Source organism: Erigeron canadensis, chromosome 3, assembly GCF_010389155.1.
Source record: "Erigeron canadensis isolate Cc75 chromosome 3, C_canadensis_v1, whole genome shotgun sequence".
Taxonomy (NCBI): domain Eukaryota; kingdom Viridiplantae; phylum Streptophyta; class Magnoliopsida; order Asterales; family Asteraceae; genus Erigeron; species Erigeron canadensis.
This window is the reverse complement of record NC_057763.1, coordinates 3940064-3951856: the sequence shown is the minus strand read 5'-3', so window position 1 is coordinate 3951856 and position 11793 is coordinate 3940064. Positions and strand designations below refer to the sequence as shown.

The following is an 11793-nucleotide window of genomic DNA, read 5'->3' as shown; positions in this document are numbered from 1 at the left end:
AGGTCTAGCATACGTTGTCTTAACCGGATCCGCGCTAAAGCGCTCTCTCGAAGTAGAAATGCATATTTTAAATACCCGATGGGGGAAAACCCCTTACTAATCCGCCTGGAGGCACGACGATTAATAGGATTAAACCCTGCCCCTTCAGACTTAACATGTGTAAACTCAAGCCAAATCCTCATAAAGGAACTTCTTTATGTCCTCCCCAGGCTTGAATTCAAGACCTCATGAATGGAGAATGATCTTTCAACTATTGATCCATTGAGCTAATTCTCAAAGGACTATAGTTTTGTTTTTTCATTTGTGTATCAAGTATGTGGTTGGTAGGCCCAATGGCCAGATGCTTTGATTCGTTGAGCTCAAAGATAGCTTTGGTTGAGTGGTAGTTAGTTTTATTTATTTATTTATTTATTTTTGTCTGGATTCATAATTTCCGGTGTTTAATTGCTTGTTATTTAAATACTCGTACTTTATTGAAGAACATTCCAACTTGTTATAACATTTAAAATTTTGATATGTGAAATATTCATTTTATAAGTTTAAATAATTTCATAATTTTACACATAAGGTTTATCACTTAATAATTATAAGTACTCCTGTGTCATTTGTGAAATACTTTCTCAAAAGACTACATGTTTAAAAAATTAATATTTTTAGCGTTATAAAATTAAACTTAAAATGAACAAGCAGATACAATTTTTCTTTTCAAGTTACTCAGGATGACGAATGTCTTTTACAGTTTTACTCATGTACATGATCTAACCGAATAATTCGTGTAACTAAGTATTTGCCTTGAAAAGTACAAAAATATAGGGAGTATATTTTCTGAAGAAACAAAACTCTTAATCAGTATACCACTAAAATGGATGATGTATTTAAGTTCTTGCCCGTTCTTTCAATAGCACCACCTCCAAAGATAGAAAATATGTTGAAAGCATACAAGATTCAAGTAGAAAGGTAGATGATACTGTAAGTTAAATTATCTACTCTTCTTTAATATACTTTAACACTCGTAATTGACATAAGTTTTCTTTAATCCATGTTGTACTCTTCACAGCTAAAGATTCAAAATGAATCTAGAATGTAGTTTTGTTCGATATCTAAATTTGTATTTGTACCTTTATTGCTATTAGCAATTTAGTATCTTATTAGTGGGTTTATTTATATATTTTTGCCTCCTAAAAGGAAAAAAGCAAAAGAAAAATGAAAAACATTTCAGATGTTAAATTAGTAAGGTTCAGTGGTTCACCTTAATCTTGATTTGGCAAAACATGGGGTGGTATTAAACTGCTTATTTATGAACAATTATATTATATTATATTATATATATATATATATATACCTTATTAAAACAAATGATTGTGAATAGTAATTTAAAAGTTTAAAAGCTTAGTATACAATCATTGTATTGTTAAACTTTTAGGTAGAACTTGTAAATAGTATCTTTATCTAGGTAAAGTTAAAATTGTGTACATTTCAACCTCTTCCATATACCATCGAGGTATTAAAACCCAAAACTCGTAGAAAACAGCATTGCGTGTTACATTTATGTATTTGTTAAACTTTTCAAATTCTTAATTCTTATAAATAGTAAATGGTAGAACTTAATGTGCTATTACTTTTAAAAAATATATATTTGATATGGTAAATGTTTGAGTGAACCTATCATACCAATAGGAGTTTTAATTAGATGTTTATAAGTTCAACGTAATTATACTATCATAATAAAATCGTATCAACACGATAATTGAGGCCCCGCAACGCGAAACGTTGAACTTTCTAGTTGGAATGAACGATAACTTTCTTTTGGGATACTGACTAGCTAAACTCAAAAAAAGTCCTTTAAAAACAGCTTGAACAGATTGTATCAGGTCTTGTCTTGTGGCGGCTGGTTCTTTGATGCTGAAGACTTAGCCCCTGTTCTAACTAAACATTTGCTCTACATGATTGATTCGATTATGACCTTATGACGGAACCATATAGTCTCCATTACACTTAATCTCCATTCATGAAGCTAAATTAAAGATATATTGGCCACCCGTTGTAACTTGGCTTCCTAAACTAACAACATTATTATTATATGTCCGATTGTGTTGATAAAGAAGTCCATCACGTTGAACTGATAAAGTATTCTATAGATATTTATGCATTATCTTCATTATATTTAATTTAATACTAAATAAAGTAGCAATAAAATAATGAAGTCTATATGTGTGTGATTAAGAGAATTTATATAGAAAAGATATATGATTGATCCGTTTAGCAAAGTTGCGGGAGTCGATATAATATATATGCACGTGACGGCTAGAAAAGAAGAAAGAAAAAGAAAACGTTTAATCTAGATTTATACTTATATACTACATAAATAATAAAAATATCTCCCATAGTGAAACTTATATGGGGAAATGTCTAAACTATCTTTCACAAGAAGACTTCTTTTTCATTTCTAGTCATTTACACATACGCAACTCTTTTTTAATATCTCTATTTTTTTCATTTACCATGTTAATGATATCCCGTTGTAACGTGTAGGTATATCACTGGATTGGATAAACATGTCTCACTCTTTATTACACAAGATCAATTGTACACTAGATGTATATCGTCACATCTTATTTTTGCTTTAAATTTAAATTTAAGTAACTTTATTCCCAAATTCAACAATTTACATGAAGATAGTTAAAAAACAAACACGCAACACTAGCTAAATAAAGTCCATTATTCCATGTCACGCACCTCCAATGAAAGTTTCACAAGATTATTTGGATGCTTAATTAGATTGGGTTGACAAGGATAGGTAAGATATGAGTTTTAGTGACGTCCGGGCGTTCACCATGGCCATCAACTTCTTGGTACATAAATTGTGCCATCCTACTAAAGTTTGTGGCACAATCGGCAAATTCCTTTAGATATAGAGATTTAGCCGCACCCGCACGTTCTTTGTTGAGTTTTTTCCATGTCTCCAAGATTAACATTTGCACATATGCTCTTGCTTCTTCTTCAGTTGCACCATTCTCATGCATGTAGCACTGTATCGATGTCGGAACATCCCCTCTTTTCATTTCACCCTTAATTAATTAAGGAACAATATCAGGATTCATAGAGCACAAGTATATAAAACCGATATATCAGAGATAAAACAACTTATGATTTTATTGGTACCGAAACATGATTTGTAACGGTTTTTTAGTCAAAAAAATAAATTATTGTTTGATTTTTCTTATTTCAATATAAATGTTTTACTGTAAGTAATATATATATATATATATATATATTTATATAATTTATCTAAAATGTTGAAAATCCTTGAGAACTTTTATAATTGATGGATAATTTTTTTTTAATCAATGGTTAAAATTAAAATTTTGATTTTTAGTTTAAGTTTTAGATATGATTTTAGTAATAAAATTAACAAGATAAGTGGACAAATATATCTTGTATGTGTAGAGATAATACTTTACCGAATACGAGTTTTATGCGGTGTGTTCTTTGGGCATATACATGGACCAAAAAATTCCCACCAATTTAACTTTTTAAAAGAAAATACATATTCATTTTTTAAACCATCATGTAACCCGAATTCTAAAAAATACGTGAAAATCTGTGAAAATGTATGCATAATGTTATATCATCATTATTCAGATAGATAGCTAAATAGTTACCGAGGATGTTCCCAGGTCATCAGCAAATCGCAAAATTAAGCCCGAGTAGCGAACAATGTTCTCAGTTTTGTCCATGTTTTGCAAAACCTCTTCAGTTGAACAAACTGCTAATGATAATGAAAAATTAATATGCATCAGCATCAAAGGAACCGAAATCGACACCCGAGCATTGTCCAAGTACTGTTCGAGTGTTGGCATGTATCCATTATGGTACCACTGGGCTTCTAATAGGTATGCTTTGCATAAATCTTCCCACTACACAAGGAAAATATAAAAAAACCATAAATGTATATATTCCGTTAGTTACGCATTTATTATAAAAAAAATGCCCATTGAGATTATTACCAAACGGATGTAACTAAGTATGATCAAATGTCCATATTATATAATGATTTTGTAAATTATTTATGTCATGTAATGAACTTTCAAATTTCGATTATCGGATGTATATGACCAATCAAAAACTTACACGTGACAACTTATATGATTGTCACATATGTCCGGGTACATCCAATCAACAGGATTTAAAACTTCATTACATTACATAGATATTTTACGACAATAATTAGTTACATCCACAGACAATAATCCCTTAAAAGTATACAATCCGATCCAGAATACTGAACAATGACAAAACTTTACCTATCACTATATATATAAGAGTGAAGAATTGAAAATTAATTGGAATAGTTACGTACAGCTTTCACAACGTAAGGAAGGATAACGAATTCTGACTCAGTAAACGTCTCAAATGCGATATCATTTATGGTGTTATGGAGTACAAAGAAACATGTTTTCATATAGTCAGGGAGTTCTTCGATCACATTGATATCCCATCTAACCATGTATGAATAAAAGTTAATTCGCTACCAGATCGATCTAATGAATTGGTAAAGATTAATAATAGTAGTTAAATGTACGGGTAAATCCAAGAAATTAAAAGTAGATAAATAATTAGTTTCAATTAACCTGCCAACAACATCAGTAAATAGTTCAAGTTCTTCCAAAGTACCATACACATCATACACATCATCGATGGTAGTAATCATGGAAAAAATCTTAACAAGTGATCTTCTTAGGTCGCTAAATTGAGGACGATGGTTAACAGCAACTGTCCATAGAAAATTCTCCATGATTCGATCTCGAGCAAAGCTCAACTTCTTATCCCAACTTGTACTTCTCCACCATCTGCAAATTTCTCAGAGATTTAAATAAAATATGTCAAGAACATAATATAAGGGCGCGTTGTTGTGGAAAATGCCCAATGTTTTCCATTTTTGTTTTTCAAGAAGACATGGAAAACAGAAAACCGTTCCAATCATAGTTTTTTTAGAGTATTTTCCAAGAAAACAGAACAAAATGTTGTTTACTTTACAATGGAAAACTTGAAAACATCTTTTTGTTGTTTTCTATTTTTATTTTCCATTTTCGATCCCCTCCTTTGCCCTCACATCTCTAACTTGTTTTCTAGTTTTTCTATTAAAACGTGTTTTTAAAATTTTTATTTGTTTTCTAGCAAATAAACGTCTTTCATTTTCTACAACCAAACGGACTTTAAAAGTTTCATTTCTTTTAAAAAAATTTGGCCGAAGAATAAAAATCCTGCTGCTCCGGGCCGTGTAACCCAATGACGAAAGGCGACCTCATACGTCGTGAAATCAGACAGTGTTGGGTTGCCCAAGCCCACCATGTAGTTCCTTATCTCAGGAAAAACCACTTGAGGTCCCGTCAGGGTTTGAATCCCCGAAGCTCATGATTATTTAAATACGAAAAAGGTATTTAATGAAAATATATATAGGAGAAAGTTAATTTTAGTACAGGCATTAAAAAAAGTACAAAAAGTGCATGTACGTGAAAGTTAACTTACTTCTTTCTTCTTCCTTCCATCTCCGACTACCACCACCGCCACCATGATCATCTCCGACTACTACCATGATTTTCCGGCGACTGTGTAAGTCTCGCCTGAGATGGTCGCCGTCGCTGGAGGATCATGGTGGTGGTCGGAGATGATCATGGTGGTGGTTGGCGGCGGCAGTCTCGCCGGAGAAAAAGGAAGTAAGTTAACTTACACATGTACTTTTTGTACTTTTTTTTAATGTATGTACTATAAGTAACCCACCCCTGCTATATATATATATATATATATATATACCTTGATGCATGCTTCAAATCTTGTTGGTGAATTGCTTGGACCATGTTGTAGTCCAATTTGGCAAACTCAAGCAACATGGGATTCATATCGGTTCTAATCGTATAAGCCTCAATAAACCATTTTGCTTCCAATCTTGCAACCCTCCATTGAAGTGGAAAAGCCAATGTATGACTTATTAAGGACGAAATGTATTGATCGTCAATGCTCTCTAGACTAATTGCTTTCAAATACTTGGTTGTGATATCTCTAGCCTTATCCAATATATGTTCATCATCTACCGAAAGATAAGACGCCTCGTACAAGTTAAGCATACAAACAATATCTTCCTTTGAGTGTCTCTTGACGATACCAGTCGTTTTAGCCTTAATGTCCCCAAATATGTCTACTCGATATATATAGCCAAATACAACGAAATACGAGTATATTAGAATATATATTTTTAAGGGTTGTCAATTAAAACCACATGGTAATGAAAATTAATTCTGCTTTACTTCATACCTTGAGGGATATGATATCCATGTTGTCTCAAGAGCCTAAAACCAAGGGATTTAAGATTTAAATCCATGTCAATCCACTTTTCAGGACTTTTGTAGTAGCATTCATACATATCTTCCAAGGCATTGCTTATTTCATTTACAAAATGATATGCTATGCCAAGTCGCTCCAAATAATCAATCAAATTAAGTATGCTTAATGGATTCTCGGACTTTAAATTTTCGTTGTCAATCAAAGTCCGTACTTCTTCTTTCAGAACTTCTGATCTTGCCATGCACTCCTCTCCCTACGCAAATAGGCCAACGACGACACACTCATATATTGTTAATCAAACAATCGGCTATATATGTTGATATGTACTATAATATATATTGGCCGCCTAAAACAAAGAATGAAATTTAAGCGTCTTGCTAAATTAAGGTGCATACATAAAATAATTGTACTACACTTATCATAAAATTCAAGAATGCGCTTTTGATATAAGAAGGAACTTTTTTTACGCACTTTAATTAGAGCTCTTAGTATTTATTTAACATACTTGCATGCATACCGTATATTTGCTGGTTAGCGATTGAAGATGATCGTGAGACCATAATGTGGGCGGATAGTTCCCTGATCTTCTAGTAATTTTTGGGGTTGTTTCCATTGTAACAGCCACAACTTTGGTTTTTGGTGATGAATATAATAGTTGGTTTCCAAATGTATCAACATGCTTTTTACTGAAACCATTTTTTGGAAGGTTATATAATGGAGAAGAAAACAAACACATTGAAGCCATCACTAGATTACTACACGAGGAGTAAAGCTATTATATGTATCGTGTTTGTATAGTAGGGAGATGCTGTTACACGGGTGTGTATATATAGGTGAAGCGAAGTCATATGCCCACCATAAAAAATTCTAGTGAGACGCCCCAAAACTGTAGAAAAATAGAAACATAAGGGGTTCTTGATATTAGTCCAAGTTCATGCATGTGCAAGCTTAGAGCTCCCACAACGCCCAAGACTCATTCTTCTAGAGGAAAGTGATCCCCTCAAGTTACTCCAATTTGATGGGTAAAGTTAGAAGGATTTTGATTCTTGATTTAAAATCAAAGGTTAGGATTCAAAAATGATTATTGAATCTTGACCATTGATCTTAAATCAAGGGTTGAGATCTTCTTAACTTTACCAATCAAGTTACTATAACTTGAGGGAATCCTTATCCTCTTCAAGAACTAGTCATTGTTAGCAAAACATCAGTTGCACATTTGTCCAATAACTACTAGTCTAAAACTCAATATTTATTTCATTTTACACTTTGAACTCAATGATCTACCTTTATTTAATTATACACTTTTAACCCTTTAATTTATATAACTTCAATATTAATAATAAACATAATTAAAAACATTTTATTAAATAAAAAAACATACAATACAATAGTAATTAAAAAAAACAACCATTAATAATCAAAAACATACAATACAATACTAAAAAAACATAGTTCCACATCTTATTAATAAAAAAACAAACAATGCATCACGGGAGGCGCAAGATACGCTCGACAAGATAATGACAAAGACCATGATGAACTCCTCGGTCTCGAAGCTCTTTATCGGTCCGTTCGTGGACCGCCATCCTCTCTCAGAAAGTTCGAACAGGTTCACAGCGTGGTTAAGATAGGATTTCTTAAATCATAGGAGGTTATTGTGTGACCCGAATCCTCCACAATCATGTTATGCAATATAACGCATGCATACATAGTTCGACAAATGAGGTTGACAGTATACGATCTTGCGGGGTGCTTAAGTATCACCCAAAGATCTTCGAGAACTCTGAATGCTCGTTCCACATCTTTTTGCGCACTTTCTTGATACTTCTTGAATTTTTTTTCTTCTTCAAGTCTTGTGGACATGAAAACGCCTTCACAAACGTCGCTCACTCTGGATAAATACCGTCGGTTAGATAGTACCCATTCGGATAATTGGTTCTGTTAAGTGTAAACGAAGTATCCGAAACCGTATCCTCAACAATTTCTCTAAACAAATTTGATTGATTAAGGACATTAATGATGTGTTAGAGGGTTAGAGGATCCCCCCTGTTCGAGCATAATGATATAATCTGAAATGATATCGATAAGTTCTTCATCATCGGAGTCATTCGAAAACAACTCCGGTCGACAGTATGTGTTAACACTTGACGGAATCGAAAGACATGATGATTTTATTAATATAAATGTATGTTTTTTGTTTAGAAGAATGTGTTTTTATGTAGAAAATAAGAAAATAAATGGTTTGTATATATTGATGATAAATAGGGACCAAAAGTGTAAAATTTTTTGAAAAAATAAATCTAGTCGTTAGCGGGATTAAAGGTGTAATTTTTTTTGAAATTTTAGGTCATAACAGTTGGAAAAAAAAGGAACGAGTTTTGTCCCTGTGGGGACGGATGAGTCAAGGACGAGTCACACCTAGCGATGTGCACTCGTCCCTCGAAAAAGAATGGGTGAAGGACGAGTCAGAGACAGGGGCATTAGGATTGTTCTTATCGTTAGGCTTTCTAATTATTCCTTTTACCTTTTTTATTTTTGGATAAGTTGTGGTGGAAAGATTGTTGTCTATACGTATTGGGCACTTTCAAAACTCTTTGGCTATCATATATTACATGTCTATTGGTAAAATACTATATACATTTATATAATATAAAAAATCTTAATATTTGTATATATACTAAAAGACAGTTGAACTAATGACTTATCAGTCAATCACATTGTTCGATTTCATACTTTCGTTGATGTCATCATTTAATTAATAATAAAAAAAACACACATATGTTTAGATTTAGATCAATATAGTTATTTAATTAGTATAAATTAAATAGTTTTGGAATATTTCGACATGAATATGTGAATGAGTATTTTATTTGGTTGAAAATTACTGTAAATGAGATTTATTTATGTTATTTTTTGTTTTGTTCCATTTGTATCATTGGATTGTAAAATGGATATTGAATAATAAGAATAATAATTTTTTTTATTGGAAATCCATCGGAAAATTTATCAACGAAACATATTTTGTTGGTAATTTGTCGGAAAATTTTGGTTTATCGACGGAACTAATTTTATTTTAAAAAATTTCCCGAAAAAATTCCGATAAACAATTTTTGTCGGAAATAAAAGTTTTTGACATAACTTTCCGACGGAAATGGATTTTACCCACGTATTTTTCTCCGACCCCCATTTTCCGTCAGAAATCTGTCGGTAAAGAACATCCGATGGTAAAGGCGTTTAAAATTTAATGAACAAACATGCTCCTATATATAGTCATTAGAAAGTTATTGAAAAATTATATTCAAATTTGCTGACAAAACTTCCTCTCTCTCCCCACTCTCTCGAAATTTTTTTTCACATTTTTCATACTTAATAGATCTTGGTAAGAATGAGTAATAGCTAATGGATTTTATTAACACAACATTTTTCTTCAATATATTGCAATTAGAAATCGGCTTATACAAAAAAAAAGCATAATTATATAGCTTCTTTTTTGTTAAATATTCCTATATGGGTCGACTTAGTTTCAGAAAAAAATTTGTATCGAAATGTAGACGATAATAATAATTTAATAATTTTTTGTTAAAGGTTTTTTTTAATTTATGTAAGTTTCGTCTGAAATCCTTCGGAAAGTTTTATAAAATTCCGATGAATTTCCAACGAATAATGTTTTTTAATACGTATACTTTTTCGTTTTGTAAATTCCGTCGGTAATCCGTCGATATTTTATATAATTTTACGACGGATTTCCGATGGACCAAGATAAAAAATCATTTAAATTATAAAAATATTTTCCTACAGATTTCCATCCGGAAAACTAAATTTCCTTGGACAAATGGATTTGGTTTCCCACAGATTTTCCGACGGATTGAAAATCTGTCGTAAATCTTTCACTAATCCGTGAGAGGTCGAGTATAGTTATTTGGAATATAACACAAAGGCATTTCCATCGAAACTCTGTCGGAAGTCTGTAGGAAATTTCCGACAAAGTTTTTCCATCCGAAATTTTTGTCAGAATATGGACAGTTTTGTAATGGTGTATTTTAATAACATAGTCTTATTTCTATTTGGATAAATATATATAGATCGATGTCATTAGCCGGTGATCAACTTAGCCAAACTTAAAGTAGAAACGTATTCATCAACTAAAAGACAGATGAACTATACTTCCACATAGATTTCTCTATGAAAAAGATAAAAACTAGATCTGTTCCCGGGAGTACCCACAAAAAGAGGAACCTTTGCTCTCTCAGCCGTTTTGGGCCAACCATAATAAAACTATTTTATATTCATACATCCGCCATTCCCATTATTATCTAGACTATTAAAATAAAGGTTCGCTTCACCTAGGTGTTGATATGCGACAAAGATGAAAGCACGAAAAACACTACAACAACTATCCTATAACATGAACTATTGCGAAAGATGAATGGGGATACCTTTTAATGTTCTTGTATTACATTACTTTGTTCTCATTTTGCTTACATTTTTTCCTTTTCTTCTCACTTATGTTACATATTTTTCATCTACATTTTTCGTTTTGAATAGAAAAGTTGTTTTTTAAAAAAAAAAAAACTATCAACCTTCAAGTTAGAAACTTTTGCACGTAAAATATATAAATATCTAATATTGATAATGTTATACGCCTCGTGTCCAGCACTGAACACAGGTTTAAAAATATATTATTATTTATATTATAATTTTGCAGAAAAAGTTTCACCAATTTACATTCTTTTAATTTCCATCAATAAGTTAAACATTTGATCTCACTAAATACTTAATTCATAACTATTAAATGTAGCTATCAATTTGAGAAAAAAAAAAATTTTCCTCATTTAAAAAATTAAAATACTTTCAACATATTTTTTTAATTTGATTTTGCCTTTATTGTTTTATATTTAAATTTACATACTTAGTAATTAATTTTATCTTGAAAATGTCATAATAAGTTGTGTACTTGACACGGAAAATTGAACTAATGACTTATCAGCTAATCACATCGCTTGATTTTTTCAAATTGGCTCTCATTTATGTTATCATTTAATTTTTAACATAACATTTTTTAATTATAAAAATAAATAATCAAAAATTAAATAATTTTAAAGAAAACCCACACCACATAGATTTTTGTTAATCACTAATAATAATAATAATAATAATAATAACAATGTAAATTGGACATTGGAGTACGTGCAGCTGCTCATATATTTAATACGACTAGTTTTGTTATAACTAGAGGAGTGGGAGCCGAGATAGTATATCGGGTTCCCACTAATTTCTTGTAAATCCTATTAATTTCTAATGAAAGTGATGATTTTATAATAATAATAATAATAATAATAATAATAATAATAAAGACAAACACTTGAGTCCATATGTGATTATGTCCACCCATTCCCATTATCCCTTCCAGGCTATTACGAATAAAAACAAAAAAATAGGACTCACTCACAA

General features: G+C 31.3%; 1 protein-coding gene across 1 annotated transcript; it reads right to left on the bottom strand.

Annotated features, from left to right (window-relative positions):
- Nucleotides 1–2615: 2615 nt before the first annotated feature.
- On the bottom strand, nucleotides 2616–7149 carry LOC122592990 (R-linalool synthase QH1, chloroplastic-like). Its single transcript, XM_043765320.1, has 7 exons — nucleotides 6860–7149; nucleotides 6313–6595; nucleotides 5815–6196; nucleotides 4632–4850; nucleotides 4361–4499; nucleotides 3663–3917; nucleotides 2616–3068 (listed from the first exon to the last, which is right to left on the bottom strand). The coding sequence occupies exons 1-7, from the start codon at nucleotides 7085–7087 to the stop codon at nucleotides 2775–2777; spliced, it is 1800 nt and encodes a 599-aa protein (XP_043621255.1). The 5' UTR covers nucleotides 7088–7149; the 3' UTR covers nucleotides 2616–2774.
- Between the last annotated feature and the right edge of the window lie 4644 nt (nucleotides 7150–11793).